The 18144-nt window shown below is 44.4% G+C and overlaps 1 protein-coding gene across 1 annotated transcript in view; it reads right to left on the bottom strand.

Annotated features, from left to right (window-relative positions):
- The window catches only part of GUCY2F (guanylate cyclase 2F, retinal), a 48118-nt gene extending 31364 nt beyond the window's left edge, over nt 1-16754 (bottom strand). Inside the window, exons 1-8 of the mRNA XM_075492041.1 lie at nt 16016-16754; nt 13990-14291; nt 12108-12462; nt 7555-7639; nt 4218-4314; nt 3266-3400; nt 2334-2414; nt 531-707 (exon numbers count right to left, since the gene is read on the bottom strand). Coding sequence (XP_075348156.1) covers nt 531-707; nt 2334-2414; nt 3266-3400; nt 4218-4314; nt 7555-7639; nt 12108-12462; nt 13990-14291; nt 16016-16754 — 1971 coding nt within the window. The remainder of the gene's footprint in view (nt 1-530; nt 708-2333; nt 2415-3265; nt 3401-4217; nt 4315-7554; nt 7640-12107; nt 12463-13989; nt 14292-16015) is intronic.
- Nucleotides 16755-18144: the final 1390 nt, after the last annotated feature.

Here is an 18144-nt window from a genome sequence, read left to right as displayed (position 1 = left end):
CAAAAAGAAGGTGGATCATGGGCTGTAAGAATGGTTCTGGCAGTCTACCCCCTGTAGGCCACCTGTCCCAGATTGGTAGTTCACCATTAGGGGATAAAAACACATGGGACATGACTGGAAGTGTGTGAAGACTCTTCTAAAGTGACCATATGTGTAGCTGTCCTGTGGCAGGGGATGTCTACGGTTTGGTTCTATGCTGGATGCATTTCTGATTTATGACAAGAAAGGGCCTTTGGAAAGTAGGAATTTGTCACCACATTCATTCTAGGTGATGAGTTCTAGCCTGATGTGTAGTTTTAACCTCTCATCCTGCTGCGTGGATGTAGTCCTATTACCCCAAATAGTGCTTCTCTCAGATGGTAACAGAACAGGAACAAGAGGTCTCCATTAAAGACCCTGTATAGCAGTATAATTACATGCACATTGGTTTTCCCTGCATTACTATAAAAATCCCAAAGTCCTGGATGAAATAGCTATGTCAATATAAAAGTCACATGCAGGTCACGCCTCAGCAGGAGCAATGGATTTACTTTAATTAGATCCATCATGAGAGAGGACTTGAACATCCAATCTAGTTTCATATCTTCATTTCTCAGCAAGTCCTCCAGGCTTCCTCGGGAGCAGTACTCCGTCACTATGGCAAAGATGCCACAGTCAGAGAAAAAGCCCAGGAACAGATTCACATTTTCATGACGCAGATCTTTCATCTGAAACAAGATAGTGAATCACAAGAGACCAAGTCAGCCAGACATCTGCTCAGCAGCTTCTTTATATCATTAGATTTCCTTACCATTCCTATACTCCCAAACAGGCTTTCACACGAGGATGGGGAAGCAAACAACCTCTTCACTGCTTACTTTCAGCTATCCTACACTCTTTTCAAGCTTTGCTTTTCTTAGTCTATCCATTAAGACAAAGAAAGCAAGATCGCAAAAACAAACTGAACAGAAATTTGTTTTTCTTTAGACAAGCTGGATTGGATCTTTCACTAGGACGAAATGGCTTCGCTGGGGTAAATTGAGTTCAGCATGTGGAGTCTTGCTCCAGCTCTGGTCTGATCTGGAAAGCAATACCATGCCTGGAGAATCCAAAGTCATCCATCAACGGTGCGTTTGGAGACATGCCCTGGTAAATTTGTTATATTTATATGCATAAAAACACCACTCCTGTGTTAGCAATAGCTGCCAACAACTAATGGCCTTGAATTTGGAAAATAAATGTGTTTGCTTGTCATTTAGTAATAATAATAAAATTGAAGACTAAAAGTAAACTTCTAACAGGCTTCTTAGCTGGAGACACAAAGCAAATCCCAGAGAAATACATAACCGTGTCTGTGCCACACTGTTAGGCAGTCAACAAATACCACATGAAAATAGTTGCCAGTGCATCATCCTGCCCTGACACAGGCAGGGATGATTTCCTCCAAACCACTCTGCCGTTGTAGACAAGGCCACTTAGAGGACTGTGCTGGGTTTGGCTGGGGTAGAGTTAATTTTCTTCACAGTAGCTGGTATGGGGCTATGGTTTGGATTTGTGCTGGAAACAGTGTTGATCACACAGGGATGTTTTAGTTGTTGCTGAGCAGTGCTTACACAGAGCCAAGGCCTTTGCTGCTTCTCACCCCACCCCACCAGCGAGTAGGCTGGGGGGGGCACAAGGAGTTGGGAGGGGACACGGCTGGGACAGCTGACCCCAACTGACCAAGGGGATATTCCAGACCATAGCACGTCATGCTCAGCATAGAAAGCTGGGGAAGAAGAAGGAAGGGGGGGACATTCGGAATGATGGCGTTTGTCTTCCCAAGTCACCGTTATGCGTGCTGGAACCCTGCTTTCCTGGAGATGGCTGAACACCTGCCTGCCCGTGGGAAGGAGTGAAGGAATTCCTTGCTTCGCTTCGCTTGCGTGCGCGGCTTTTGCTTTACTTATTAAACTGCTTTTTTCTCAACCCATGAGTTTTCTCACTTTTACTCTTTCAATTCCCTCCCCCATCCCACCAGGGGGGACTGAGCGAGTGGCTGGGTGGGGGTTAGTTGCTGGCTGGGGTTAAAGGATGACAAGGAGTCATTGTACATTCAGCATTGCACCAGCTTTGAAGTGTCAGGTCCAGGGTGGGGTTCTGCAAGCCGCTGACTCTGACACATGGGTCGTTGGTAAGTTTGACAGATGCAATCATGCATGGTCCATTCCACCAGATTTCACCAGTCAAGACTCATTGACAGCCATGACGCATGATTCAACGGATAAACAGGAGACAAAGAGAATAAAAATACCCTGCAGTCACAAAGGTCCCCCGACCAACCTTCCCTCCACATGCCCATCCCCGGTTCCTACCTTCCTCAAGATGCTGGTGGAGCTTTGCCGCAGATTGTGAACCGCTCCCATCTCAAATTTTTTCAGCCACACCCAGTCTCCCTGTCCACAATACAGGTGGGTGAATGATAGAGCAAGTCTCTGAGCAACAGCTAACATTGGGACCTAGGTCTGAATTCCAGATCCTTGACTTTGAAAGTGATTGGGGATTTTCAATGTTCTTAGCAGTAGATTCTTTCTATATTGCACCCAAATAAAAATATCCACAGGAAACCCTAAAAAAATGGAGTGAGGCAGGACCTTCACCTGGATCAGAACTTCATACCTGGAAGGCATATTAATATCTGATAATCAATGATAAATTGACTAAAAAGGAAAGTAACTCTGTCCAAAGCTTTTCTCTGGCATTAATGATCCAGTTTATTTTGCCCCTTTTCAGGAAAAATTGCCATGCCATTTTTTCAAAAAGCTGTATTTTTAGGAAAGAACTGATGGATGGGGTGAGTTTTCTTGGCCATTGCCTCTGCTTAAACTCCTTATGGTCCTACTAGCACAAAGGGCAATTTGATAGCCTTTATTCTGTGTATTTGCATCCTGTCTGGTAAGAAAGGTCCTTATTAGAGATGTCATACCTAAAGGCCCTGTCTTGAAGAAAGGTTCTTCAAGGTGCATTTAGGGAGTGACATCTCTAACAGGGACCAGACCTGGCAACACTACATAGGGATGTCAAATACCACCACCCCACATGACTCCAAGTGTCAGGGTAAGGGTTGGGGTAGAGTCACCTTAAACACTGGTAAATCCCTTCTTGGGAGTAACTTATTTTTACCCTCAGGGTCCGTCAGCAGTATTCACATCCTGGGATCTACTGTCCTGCAGCCCAAGACTTTCTCCACTTGAGCAGCTCAGTGAACCGAAGAGGTGGGAGGAGGCTGCACGAGGTCCCTACCTACCTCATACAAAGCCACATTGGAGGTTTCATGGGTGGCAGCTGCACTTTTCAAGGAAAAGGAGCGGGTTACAGATTTCAGGCTTCTGCAGTCGGCTGCTATGCTGTTTGCATCGGTCAGACTGTCCAAGGTCAGCCTCTGGAAGGCAAGAAAAGCAGGTGCAAGATGGTTACCACCTTTGGATGTAAACCTCCACTCCAGCTCTACCTCAGGCCATACATTTCCTCAGGCCATACATATGCCTCAGGCCATACCTGTGCTAGCAACCTCCCAAACCTCCCAAACTTCCCATCTCACCTCTCCTAATACCTCTAGAGGTTGACCCTGTTTAGAACCTTGAAACACTACAGCAGCACTTTAGGTGATGGAAATACCATGGCTTGGGGGAGACACCAGATGAGGCAGGTGTCTCTCTGAGCAAGGCACAGGGAAGTGTCTCCTCTGGCACAGGCAAGAAGGCTGTATCTGTGCCAGTGACCTAGGCAAAGGGATTGCTCTACAGCCGTCCATATCTTTGGCATGGTCCTGGGCATGGCTCTGGCCAAATAACACTCCCCCAGGAGATCCCCAGCTCTGGGCAGGAGCCAGCACAGGCCAGGAACGGTTCCCAATGGGTAGTTTGGATGCAGACACTTTATTTTAGAGGGTAAGATGGTTTAGCTATATGAACTATGCTCCACCATCCAATCTCGAGAACAAAGAATAAGTGCTGGCTGTTAGAATACACACAACCAAAGGTACTATTTTACATCATGATAACAGCTCTGACACTGCATGCGCATCTAATCTGAGACTCAAAACCACTCAGTGTATGGGAAATTTTCTGATATGCAGGGGAAAATGAAACATGGAGAAGTGAATGACCTTCCCAGAGCTTCATGGGTATGAAAATACCACACAGCAAACCTGTCTTTGAGTGTCCCACCAGATTACTTTCACGAGTGGAAGGACTTACCTTTTTATGTAGCTCTGGGTTGATGAAGACGAGGTCATCCAAGGTCAGTATTATCTTGTTAGGTCCCCTGAATAGCTGGTTGTTCAAGATACTATGCCTGCAAGATTTGGAGAGTCACGGTTATCATTTTTAGGTAGGTAATCAGTTTACACCACCTCTGAGTCCCCCACATCTGGCTTCCCTGCAGTATTAGGAGAGTGCAGCATGTGGTGTGGCAGTGGGGATGGACATGGGTGAAAGAGTAGACAAATCATGATGCCCTGACTTGGACTGAAATCTCCTGAGTCGAGGGTTATCCAATACACACACTACAAAAGCTATAATCTCAAAGGGTCTCATCACAAATAGACATCTTGAGTCAATCTGGTTACAAATATGAATCGGATGTGTATGTAATGCATACTTTGTTTCGCTCGGTTTTATTTTTCATATCCCAAATCATTCTCCATTAGGAGAGAATAATAGGTTTTATTACACCAGCCAATCTGGCTGGTGAGAAAACAGCTCTCAGGCACACCAGCCTTTCTTAGGGACAGAAACTGAACCACAGGTAATTTATAAAAGCTGCCTGGACACAAGTTACCATCAAAATGTGCTGGCTGAATCTCTATATTGTAGCACGGTGCAGTATGAAGCACACAGCAAGATACCCCCTTGTAATGACTGCAAGCTCATACAGAGGGAAAAGCTACAGGGGATGAGCAGTTTGGCATGTGTGGCACAGTGCCATGCAGCGTGGAGGTCTTGGAAGCAGTATTGCTGAACCAGTGCTGTTTCTCTTGGTCAGGAGTAATTAGATCAAGAAGAAGACTGTGCTGATTCAGATCTGCTTCTTCCAGGACCTGAGCCAGATGGGATGTCTATCACGCACTGTGTAACACAGGATAAATGTGCTCCTGGCATCTCCACAGGATGCTGCTGCCTGTTTTCCAAGGGATGACTCTGTGCGCTCCGTGATAGGCTACGATTTGCAGAATTGCTACAGGCGAGAGAGAAAATTCAGTATAGTCTTCAGACCAGCAAAGACACTATCTGTTGCTTGACTGCATCCTACTACTTGCCCAGCTTCTCTTGAAGTTGCAAGGCAGAAGAGGCCACAAGAAATGGTGCACTGTCAAGGGCTACGTGTTCATGGCATAGTTCAAAGAGGTTTACATCCGCTTTGTGCAAATCAATGCGAAACATTCCACAGTTTCATTGTTAAGTTTTTAGCTGGGATTCATCTGACACTAATACCCAACACATGGCCATTTTAGGGACTCAGGGAAGAGGCCGAAGTCACACCCCATCATTTTGAACCCACTATTTCAATGAACGTCAAGGCCTAACACTGAGCACGAAGCACACTGTATCTATTAGACAGTCAAAAACTTATCAAGCAAGAACAGAGAAGGGAAAGCAAAACTCCCCCATTGCCTTCAATGTCACTATTTTTGTTTAAGGAAATTTATTTACACTACAGCAGATATCTGATCTGCACACACATAAGACTTTTCCTGATGAGGTGGGCAATAGGAAGCCTTTTGCTAACCATACTGTAGGAGGAAACTATTTCACAAAATATCCATACATCACCACAATTCACTTTTCCACTGCATGTACCACTCTAGGAATTTTAGAAGAGCACAGAGAGCTTTTTGGAGTTCAGAGGGAGCCTTGGCCACATAACCACAGGCATCACCTGGGATGATTTTTTTAATAATCTTTCTCTAACCACTTTGTCCCAAGCCACCCAACTCATCTTCATGCAAAACACTCATCACTTATGTACTTTTCACCTGTCCACCTGAAAACCTTGCTTGGTCAATCGCATCCTGTCCCCCAAGCATGGAGGAAAGCACCCCGCTGCCGAAAGCAAAGCACAGAGAGTGGAGTGACTCATTCAAGGTCATGCAGCAGATCCCTGGCAGAGCTAAAACCAGAGCTCCCACGTTTGAACTCAGACCATACTGTGGTTTAAATTTAGTTCCAGACATGCCCTTCCCTAACATAAATCATTGTCTGAGTCATGCTAGACATTTTTTTCTTCCCTTGCAGATGGCCATACATCTTTACTCATGACTGAGCCTTCCCAAGCACAGTCTGGTACTTGTGGAACAGCTTACAAGTAGAGAAGGCAGAAAGGTTGTCTTTTATTTACGTAATTGTAGAGGCTGGTGGCCAAGGAACGGAGCAGGGTTTTAAAGTGCGGGTGGATGGAGGCAACCTTCTCAGTGCCTGCAATTATAAGATATTAGAAGCAGCTGTGTGTTATAAGTGGGGGAGCTGTTTGGGGTGTTGCTTGCTGGGTGGCCTTATATCATCTGGGTTTGGAGGGATGATTCAGGAGTGGAGAGAAAACAAATTTTGGGATGATTTGAGAGGAAAAGCTGGATGGGACAATCCAGGAACCCTGCTCTGCTGAACTTATTGCTGCTGTGTAAATATGCCTTCTAATTTCAGTCTAATGTCACTCTAATTTCAGTCACGTACCATGTAGTCATCAATAATGAGAGACAGATTACTCCAGGGCCCAGTTTGGAGCAGAAGATTACCTTAGGTTATGGCCATAGTGTCCTTGCCAAAGAGCAACCCATAGCTCCTAGGCCAACCGATCCATGCTGGCTCATGTCCACTTTGGACAGACAGTCAGGACACAAGTGTGACCTATGCAATTGTTGGAAACTGTCCCTTCCCCAGCAGACTACTTCATTTGCTCCAAAGATCCCATGCCCAGACCAATATATATGCAACGTGAATGACCAGGGAGCTGGACTCCAGTTCAAAACAGGGAGTGAATCAGCTTGGTAATAATTATCCTAATTAATTGCTCTGAACCCTCTCCAGAGATATTGTCTCTTTCTCTTTACTACATGGAGAAAGTAAAGAGGGTGGGCCTAGGTTCTTCATAGGAAACATGATTATATTAGGGACAGAAATCCAGGCAAGAATGGTCTGGGATAAGAAAAAGACATTTAATATGGCAGCCCACTTGGTCTCCACCCCGATGTTCTTAAAGCAGATTCCTGTCTTTGGTTTGTATGGCATACTTTGCACTTCCAAAGTGAGTCACCTTCCTAATGCTTCAGAGCCATCATCTAGCTAATCATTCCAGCAACAGACTGCAAGGTTCTTCCAAACCTGGGGTGGATTAAGGGTAAAATGGCTGCTCCTGAGACCGCAGAACCAATGCTCACAGTGCTCAAGCTACTATCACTTAATAAAGTGAAGAGCTATGTGGCTGGAGAACAAAGACCACAATGAAACCTGCTATGTGTTCACCTGCTATGGTCTAAACTGCTGGTCTCCCACAGAAGCTAAAAGTGGCACCAAATCAAATACGTCCTGCAATTCTCACCTGATGAGAGAAGCCAGGCCCACAGCACAAAGCACCAGGGCAAATAGCAGCATTACTCCCAAAATCATGACTGTAGGCTCAATCCCTGTGCAAACAGGAGAAAAGAATCAGTGAATTAGAAAATCCCTTTGATTTAGTCAATAATATTGAAAATATCAATATCAGATCACTAGACTACAAAGTTAAATATTCAGCCAGAAGAATGTTAGAAAACAATTTTTATGCAATGTTAATTTGTGAATACACAAATACTTACTGACTTTATTTACATGAGACTGCAACTACTTTATTTATTCCCATGCACTTTTTTTCTATACCAGACCTAGAGCCCTGAATCAATAGAGAAATAGTTTTTCTTCAAGTAAATAAAGACCGGACTCACAAGGAAGTATTAAGTGTCAGAGGCAGTTTCTGCAAAGTTCATAACTTTTGAACATTTGACCCTCTTCTCTCCAGGAACTGAAACGCTGAAAAATCTTTATCATGTGGTACCAAACTGACGGCCAGTGTGAGTCACCAGCCCATCTGGGATTTTTCATTCCCTGCTACAGATTTATAACACTGAAAAGAGCAGAAAAGAAGGAGGAGAAGACTGATGTCTTCCTCAATGGGCCCATCAACAGAAAGTACTGGAGACACATGCTTTGCTCATGGGCGTCTTTGCTAGGGAGCTAAGGAAAGCTAACATGAGTGGATGAGCTAAATTCCAGTGGGAAGTGTTTGCTGTCTCTGTCTCTTCTGTTTATTTCTATTTTATTCCGTGTTCCAAGATCCTTAAACACAAACAAGCATGGAGAAATTTGGGTTGATAAAAGGTTCATGATTCTAAGTCAGTCTTGCACCTAAATCACAGACCTTTTTGCAAGCACTGAGACCTAGAGCTTCCCAGTGAAAGCTTCAGGAATTTTTGAAAATTAACGTTCTTTTCAGGAACAGACAGAGCATTTTAGCTGAAATTTTCCTGCTGGGTTTGGACTTACTTTCTGCTTCAGCCCACGCCCCCAGTCCCTGATTGTCCTTACACATACCGTGGAACAGGTTGCCCAGAGAAGTTGTAGATGCCCCATCCCTGGAAGTGTTCAAGGTCAGGTTGCACAGGGCTTTGAGCAACCTGATTAGTTGAAGACGTCCCTGTTCATTGCAGAGGAGTTGGACTTGATGATCTTTAAAGGTTCCTTCCAACCTAAACCATTCTGTAATTCTATGGTGCTATGATTCTATATAAGAAGTCACTCTGCTTTCATGCTCCAGCCTGGAACTAGCCCTGCACACCTCCATCTGAGAAGAAATCCGGGCACAGTAGAGTGGATACTTCACACCCATTTCTCCACCTTGCATATAGTGTGGATGTAAACCAAGGTTTCACTCCACCAAAGTGCAATGGAGACACAGCCAGTTTTCTCCAGGAGGTGCTCACCTTTAATACAGGAAAGAGCAAGACCGCACCAAGCTGGCCTGGAGGCCAGGGTTTGTTCTTCATGCATAGACAAAGTCAGAGTGTCGTGGTCCCCGTAAGAGCAAGTGACAGCAACCCAGTGTTCATCCCTAGGAGGCAAGGGAGCTGCCGAAAGATGTGCCCCCCTCCAGAAGGACTGGTGTGAGTGTGAAGCCAGAACACATCCCATAAAGGTCTTGCACAATGCTAAATCCATGGCAAAGGAGGGACTGGATCAGCTTAGAGGAAGACTTGCAGGAAACCTAGGGCTCTGGAACTGTGGTTCCCTGCTAGGAAACTTGTTATTAAAGAATGAGCTTTGCATAGCCCAGTCACAGGGGCATGGGTTGGTTTTCTTGCCGGACAAAGGACCAAATGCCTCCTGGACAAACCAGTGATGAAGTGTAGGGGTATGAAAGTCCCATCTCACATCTCTGCATGGCCTTCTAACATTTTCAGAGAGAATCTGTAACCCAGACCACAACGTGGTAGGAATAATGTGGAGTTTGTTAATGCTCTCTTCTGTATTCAATCAGGGTTTTTTTACTGGCACTGTCTCCTAAGTTTCCTCAGGTAGCCCCCAGAGACTCTGCTGTCTGAACAAATCTCTTTTGAGAAGGAGCCTCAGAGAAATTCTTTTGCTTATTACCATTTCGTTTTATAACCCAAAAGTGCTTGACCGTACTTTAGAGGACTCTAAGGCAACCTGATACTTGCAAGGCAGTGCAGAAAACCAAGGAATAGCAAAGGGTCTCTCCCTGATCATGTCCTTTGCTTGAAGTAGGGGCACAGTTACACATGACATGAGGACTCTTCCACAGCTGGAAAACATCCAAATCCAATTTCATTCACTGAAGCAGCATCTGATAAGCTGAGAGCAAGAGCTGGTTGGAGCACAAAATTCATTGGGGTGAACAAGAGACAGTAAAAGAACAAGAGAAGTAAAAAATAAACACCCAGATAAACAAACCCTACGGACTAAGAGATAGCAAAAGCAATACCAAAGACCAGAGCACTCATGTCACTGATGAATGGGCCATTGCAGGAATGATGCAAAGCCTTGAGGAAGCTCAACCAGAGCTTTATAACTAATCAGAAGTGAAAGCAAGGTTATCATGGGCTCATGGGAAAGAGCGAACTTACGGCATACTTGAGGGGACTTGTGGGATTGTGTTAAACTCATTAAGGGATGCTTTAAGGGGACTATGGGAGTGTATGAAACTTCTTATGGGATGTTTAGAGGAAGGGAAAAAAATGGGGAAAGGGAGGGATGGGGGTGAGTTGAGGAGGCTCAAGCGTGGGATACTGGTCACACACAAGCATGTTGTGCATTTCTCCAGCCAAACCCTGCATGTGATCATCACAATGTGTCCTGCCTTCTTCTTAACCCCTGTTCCTGATTTTTTTCCTGGATTAGGGTGCTCTTTATTCTGCCTGTGTGTGGCATTTGTGGACTTTGAGTCAGCCTAACCAACAAGTAAGATAAGAGCTCCTGGAGCCTGCAACCCATGACAGACCACAAGTCTGGAGACCAGCTCCTGCAGAGACCGGAGGGTTTGAGAGCTGGCTATGGGGGAATTACAGGTCCGGACCACCTACCAGAGGATGAATTTGTGTGTGTGCAGGGGCTGGGCTTGTGACACGTGCTCGCAAGCTTGGAGCCTGACTAGCTGGTGGGTAAGAACAGGATCAGGCCGTTTGTGTTGTCCGTGTTTCGGCAACGCTGGTTGTGTGTAGTGGTGCCTGTAAATGCATTGCTCTCCTGTATGTGTTAGTCTGTCGGTGACTGGCTGTGTCTGCACTGTGTGTGCGTGTGTGTGTGTGCGTGTGTGTGTGTGCATGTGTGCACACGTGCACAGGGACCACCCTCAGCCCCGTTCCTAGTGGACCTGGGGTCAGGAACCACAGCAGCCTGGCAGCTTCACATCCAACCCCCCTCCAACCCTATCTCCATCCAAAAGCCGGAATAAGGCCTGGATTTAATTCTAGTCATAAAATTTAGTCTCTGAAATATTAGTAATAATAATAAATTACCGCTTCACCTGACAAATGCCTAGAGCTTTATGTTTTTGTAAAGGTGTGAGCATAAAATCTGATCTCTCTAAAGATCAGTGGGATTTTTCCATAGACTGCAATGGGATGCTAAATTGCTACGCCGCTCCTAGTAGCAGTGCAAAATTAGATATATGGTAGCATTATATTTGTCTCTTCTATAGCTTGCCAGCTGCTGTAAGATCAGTATATCTCCAATTCCCATGAAGCAACACTGATTTAAACCAGCTACGGCTGAACCAAGGGGAATGCTGTTCTCAGCTGCTGAATGAAATATTCTGTAGATGTGGTTAATTTTGTCTGTTTAAGTCATATCCTGGAGCAGTAGGAGTAAATGCTTAGTTTTATAAGTAAATATGTCAAGAGGAGGCTAAGTATCCTACCCTGAGATTTTGGTTTCCCTGTGGACTTTAAAAATGCGCCACAGTTGCCTCAAATTAAAAATAATAAGTAAAACCAATGCCCAGTCTTGCAAACCCAGGAAGCAGCACAGATATCTCCGCCCCTTAGTCTTCAATTGCCACCTCTGTTGTCTACAGTAACTCAAATTATTCTGAGTAATGATTATTATCTTTTCTTGATGAGGTGAGCTCTGATGATCCTTAAAGCTGCATAGCGAACTGGGTAAAGAAGCTGGGGTTAACCAGGAGAGATGGTGAGAGCATCTGGTGTTGTGCAGCTCTCTTAGGCTGTCTTCAGTGCAAATCCTCTTAGAGCCCTGTCCCTCAGAAGGACAGGGACACGGTGCTGGCTGGAGTCTCCGGCATATATTGATCACTATCAAAATAGGCAGATGTTGACTGTTAGACCTGGAAAACTCTTTCCGGCACACAACAGTGGCAACAACCTTATTGACCTAACAAGCAATAAGAGTCCTGTGGATCAATAGTGGGATGTCTGTATAGGACTCGATTACAAACAGCATGATGACTGGTCATATTTATATGAATTTCTTGAGTTTTGGGTTTTCTTTTTGGGGTGCTCTCCCCTGGAGTAAGAGAAAAGATGAATAAATAAAAACCATGGACCCAATGCCATTTGACCCTGTTTTTTTTGTCTTTCTTACCTCCAGTGCAGAGAACATCCGGATCAAACCAACAGCTGGAGTCTGGCTTGGGTGGAGCTCCTCTGGGAAAGTGGATGGCCTGGCCTAGGGACGTCACAGAGTCTGAAGACATGTCCAGCAAGTGGGTTGGGAAGAGCTGGTTCCCACGACCATCTGTGTCCAGTATCACGTAGTTGCTCAGGCCCTTCCCACAGTTGTCTGTCTCTACCTGGTGACTAAATCCAGGGAAACTGAAGTTTTTTGTGTGCTCAGCTATGTTAGCTCCTGAGATTCTGACTCCTTTCCTCTGAGCACTGTCTATAGCCATTGCCATGAAGTAAATGGCGTCATAGATTGTTCCAAAAAGTGGAGAAACCTAAAAATACAGGAGAAATTGAAGTCAGGATATACTGCTGCCAACCTCTGGTTTGAGATCTGTGGCAAAAGATGTCCCACTGGCTAAGCTGTAAACTCAAGAACTGAGGCACCTGAGCATTAATGCTCACAGAGTAATGGATTTGAAGAATCGTAGGTTGAAGGTAGTTCTGGATCGACCCAATATATGTGTGACTTTGAATATCTGTCTTTTCTTATGGTTGCTTCCCAAAATGCAATTTCAAAATATTTTTAAAACCATGTAAAATTGCTTTATCATGGGAAGAGCCAAGACTCTGAGCCTGATGTTCACCTGGCATTTTATCACAGCCTGCCTCAAAGCACTGCACTAAAACATCTTCCATGAATAGAAGACCAAAGCCAGAGGCTCGCCTCCCTACCCAGGTAGGAAAAATGTCATGCCCAAAGGATTGGTTCTCTCTGTCAGAGCATTGTTTATTCCTAAGGCATAAAAAGCACAAAGCAGAGCCACAGCAAAGTCATTCTCTGGGGTACCAGAGCCTTTTCTTCTCACATTGCTCCCTTCCATGCCAGACTTGATTTAGGAACCTAAAAAATTCCACTCCCCAAAAAACACACATGGTAGCATTTGCAATCACATGGTCATTCACAGTTGGTAGGTGAAGAGAGATTATAGCCATATACACTCATGATAAAATGAGAAATGCTGTTGGGAGCCACAGAATTTGACATCTATGGTGGGATTTGCTGACCAGATGTAGACACCTACAATGAAGAACCCTACACTCAATATAGTTAACCTGAGCTGTCATTGTAGTGAAGGGAAAGAAATGAATGCTTTCAAGGCATGATTCATCTCCTCCTAAAGTAGACCTGATAAATCATGCCTTAAAAGTACTTATAATTTTTTTGAAAGATCATAGTGAGATTTGAAGATTAGTTCAGCTGAATCCTGCATCTCTTCACCAGTATGACAGATTTCCCAGTTCTTCTTGCAAGTTTACAAGGTCACAACTGATTTGTTTTTTATAGGCTACTGGTGACATTGAGATAATTGTGCTAACAAAGAATAACTTTGACTATAGCGTTGAAAAGAATGAGGCAACAATGATCCTAAGCATTTCCCTCTAGAAGCATCCAGTATTTCATTTGTCTGTCGCATCCTCCCAAATTCTCAGGCATGTGGACATCTTATTCTGGTGCCTTAAAAAACTCCATGGACTTTATCCACTTTAGGAAACATCTCTTCAGCTTGGGCCTACTGCAGTTAGCACATAGCAAACCAAATCTGAGAGCCTCAGAGACAACCCCTTTCTCTTGAATTCCCAGCATGGTCCTGCAGTTGAACTAACTGAGTCAGATTGCCAGAAATTCAGGAAATATTCTCTCCAAATGAATGCAGACCACATCCAACTTTCACCATATTTTTCTCAAAATAAAAGCATGCAGTCTAGGTTGTGTCTCACCTGTGCTTTCTCTATAACTATTGCTTGTCTCATGTCTCCCATTACCAGGTCCCAGAAAAGCCTGAGAGAAAAATATTTACCTGGGTAGCTTCCAAATCCCTGGTTATTTCACCACTTTTTTTAGCTTCTCTGAATGCATCATAGAAAGTCCTTTCTCCAGACTCCATTGTGATTGTCAGCACAGCATCATATGCTTCCTGGAGCTTGCTGTCATTATCAAAGATGTTGAATGAGTTGTTTTGGTAAGGAAGACTGTACAGTAAAGTGTCATATGGAACAAAGACGTATCTTCCATCTGCTAGTCCCATTTCCAGAGCTTTTGTGAGTAAGGTGGCCTGCTCCTCCCCTCCAATGAGCACAGAATGCATACACAGGAGTATAACTGAAACAGAAGGATTGCAGACAATGTTGTTAATCCATTTGGGGTTTTCAACACAAAATAGCTCCCTCTCCCCCAATAAAAGAGCTATCTGAACTGCTGTATCAGGTCAGACTCTAATGGTCCCCCACCAATGTTATGTGCTGAGGAAGTTGGAAGCTACACCAATTTTGTTCAATCTCTGGAGCTCTGCAGCATCTAGCAAAGGAGGTTGTGAGCATTACCCATTCCTGGAGCCATACAGAAGGAGGAGTGGAGAGAAATTTTGACAAAAGTGAGGCACGGGCTAACATGATGGGTAGTCATGGTCATTGTTGTCATTGACTGAGACACATGAGCTTTCCCTTTTTGTGTCCTGAGCTTACAGACACCACACAGTCATTAGCAGCGCCCAAGCTCCACCTTTTCACCCTGTCACCATATATACAGATTTTACGTTGGGCACTGTGTTGTGTTGCAACATCTGGTCCATGCCCCTGGCTGTCCCAGAGTCTGTGTCTTTGCCTGCAAATGCCATGGAGCCAATGTCCCCATGTCTGGTGACGAGATCTGAAATATAGGTTTTTAACAGGCTTTCCACAGTGCTCACTGGCCCTCCATGAAAGGAAGCACTCTGGATCTTTCATCCAAGACAGCATTTCAAAACTCAGTCAGTGAGAGGAACAAAGTAGGGCAATGATGGGAAGGAAAGTTACAAAGGAGACCTGCCTGCTACTAAACCAGGAGGTGCTCCCTGCTTGGATCTCTGTGGTGTCTCCTTAGGAGAAGTATCCTTGGCAAAGCAGAAGCTGAAATGAACAAGAGCATCTTCAGGTTGCTGAATTACAGGAAAGAAACGGGTACTTCTAGGCAGTGATTCATCCCATACTATAGCAGAGAGCTTAAGTTGGTCAGATGAATCATGTTTGAAGAGGGACTGGTGGTCTCCATTGGTTATGAAAGGAGTCCATCATCTCTAACTCACATGGAGAGCTGTGTTGGTGATGAGATGAACCCATCCAAGGTGGATTTGGTCTCAAGTATAGATTTGAGCACTGATAAAACTCCAAGTTAGAAAACACCTTGCCACCCTTGTTAGTCTTTGGTATAAAATCCAAAGTCTTCATTAAAATGCATCCTCATCTGGATTCACAGTGCTGACTGCAGAGGTGTACATCCAGGATCAGAGCTCCACCACAGACTTCATAACAAGGCTCTGAACCAGAAAAACATTATTTTTTTCCCACATTTTCTCAAGAGAAAAAAGATCATTCTTTACTACATGCTGTACATCAACAAGGGGCCTTCCACTGCTTTAGTATGTGATATATAACACTGGATTTCACTTCTGATACCTTCATTGAATCCAGGTAGCAAGGACACAGCACCAAAGCATGAAAGTTTTGATAATCCGTAATCCAAAATACCATAAATATAAAACCTTCCTATAAACCCCTCTTTACACTTGACAGGGTCAAACACAGACACCATCTACTAAATATTATCTTTTCAGAGAAGCTGGACCCAATCTTTCATGTTGTAGAAGACTATTTTGCCCTATCTCCATCACATACAAAATGCCCAACATTCTTTTACGTGAAGCCCTGTCTCCATTAAGGTCAGAGATAAAATTCTGCTTGACTTAAATGACTTCAAAATTTCATTCGCTAAGCTATGCCCGTTGGATAACAATGCAGTCCTACCCTGGAGAAAATAAGAAAAAAAGGAATGAGACTTAAAGCACTTACTTCTAATGCCGTTAACTTCTTTAATCTCGTTCCAGGTGTCTTCAATGCCTTTTTCTCCTTTACGCATGGATGTAACAATGCCTACAGGAAGCCCTTGGTTCCTGAGTGCACTCGCTAACTTGTTGGCTGTGTCCATCCAAATATCATCATTGGAAGCAATGATGCCAACATGAGCCCAGTTAAAATATTTCATTATTGTAAACAAAACTCGGGTTGGAGAGGGCAGGGTCCTTGCAAATGTTGGGTGGTGGATGCTGGAATCCAGTTTATAATTGATGCACATCCATGAGAAGATGGCTTTATTCCAGTTTTCCCCTAAAAGTGTAGCCACCTCACAGAAGCCAGGGTTCAGAGGGCCTATGAAAGCTGAGGAAAGCTTTCCAAAGTCAATGAATCTAACCAGAGCTCTTGATGTCTCACATTCTTCTTGCAGGACCACATAATCCAGCCTGTGGCCAAGATTTATTGAAGGATCTTTGCTTATTCGTCCCACTGCTAACCTGGCAGCCACGTGGGGAAAGGCTTTGGAAAAGAAGGGGTCACAGTTCCAGGGTCCGAGCAGTCCAATTTTAAAAACAGAACAATGTGCTGGACAGCAAAGTAGGATTATTCCCACCAGCAGCCACCAGAGAGCCTGGAAAAATGTCTTGAATGAATTTCCAGTGTTGACCTGATGCAATCTAATGTGCCTTGACAGCACCCAGAACAAGCTGTTAGGACACAGTAGGAGAAATGACATTGTTTTACAGGTGGGTAGATCTGCATCAAGTTCTTCAGGAAGCCAGGCAGTGCATTACCAGCTGCTGGAAGAAAAGTAGATTACATTTGCCTTCCTGTATACGTATTTGTTCAGTGCATGCAGATACAGCTGAGTCAGCCCAAATTACACAACAGTTCTCAAGGTGTAAGTCTATGAGGTGCCAAAACCCTGCACAGACACGTGGACATGCACCACGCAACCCACTGCACCACGCAGACAAGCCTCCAACCAGTGTCAGTTAAACACCATAGCCCTTAAACGCACACTTATATAAACATTTTAAAATGCTTTGCAATATATTTTGAAACCAGGCAGTGAAGACTGACTCCACTTTGTTTGCAGCAGTAAACACAATCTATGGATACACTATGTTTTTGGTTCTTTGGAAGGACAATTCCCAAATTACACAGACAAACACGCATATAAGAAAATAAAAAGGTGAAACGCATTAAGCCAGCAACTTTTGCCAATCCAAAATTCTCAGGGAGTTTTTTGAATATGAATTAGAGCCCCTACAAACATAAATATTCACGCACATATATAGACCCATATATACATATACTTAGAGATACATATGTATGTGCATATGATGTTAAAATTTTCTGAAAAGGTTTTTCAAGGACAACTCATGGCAGAGTCTCTTAAACCTGGCAAAACAGATAAACAGGTAATCAAAAAATGAGGGAAAAGGAGCATTAAGATTTGAATTCAGATAAAGAACTGTTAAATAACTGTCAGGGCAAAAGCTTTGTGTTCACTCTTGGCTTAAAATATCCTTGGTTAAAGACTAGGAACCATAAGGTTTTTTGGGGAATAACAACCTCACCCTTCACAGCCAGGCACAGAAATCTCAAACCCACAACAGTCTCCCTGCCATCCGCAGTGTCACCCCGTGGCTTAGAAAATTTGCCAATCCAAGCAGGTTTGTGCTCTAAAAATAGCAGGCCCCTTACCAGCTTACCTGTTCATTACTGGAGAAGTATTTTTATCCTGGATGCCCAGCCACCGAGACATGCAACGCAGAGCACCGCAGTGCAGCATATGCTGTAAATACACCTGCAGGTCCTCTAGCCTGATGGAGAGACTCCTCCAGAAGGAACCACCCACCAGCGGAGCAGCTTCTCACCGGTGGCCGTGGCTATCCTTGGACATGGGTCCCACCTCAAGGAGAGGCAATGCATGGTCAGCGTCCCCTGCAAGTGCGCTTGGGTGCCCACTTCCTTCAACTTCTTGCTTGCATGGTCCACTCCAAGTGGGTGGGTACTCTGGGACCCCCCACGCCATGTCAAAAGCTTCCTATGTCCCTTTTGGTGAGGGCCATCCTTCTCCTCCAGGGTTTCACAACTTGGGGTACATCCCCCCAAGCCCT

The sequence above is a fragment of the Mycteria americana genome, chromosome 1 (genome assembly GCF_035582795.1).
Source record: "Mycteria americana isolate JAX WOST 10 ecotype Jacksonville Zoo and Gardens chromosome 1, USCA_MyAme_1.0, whole genome shotgun sequence".
NCBI classification, from domain to species: Eukaryota; Metazoa; Chordata; class Aves; order Ciconiiformes; family Ciconiidae; genus Mycteria; species Mycteria americana.
The sequence above is the reverse complement of the archived record's forward strand: the minus strand, read 5'-3'. Positions and strand labels throughout refer to the sequence as shown.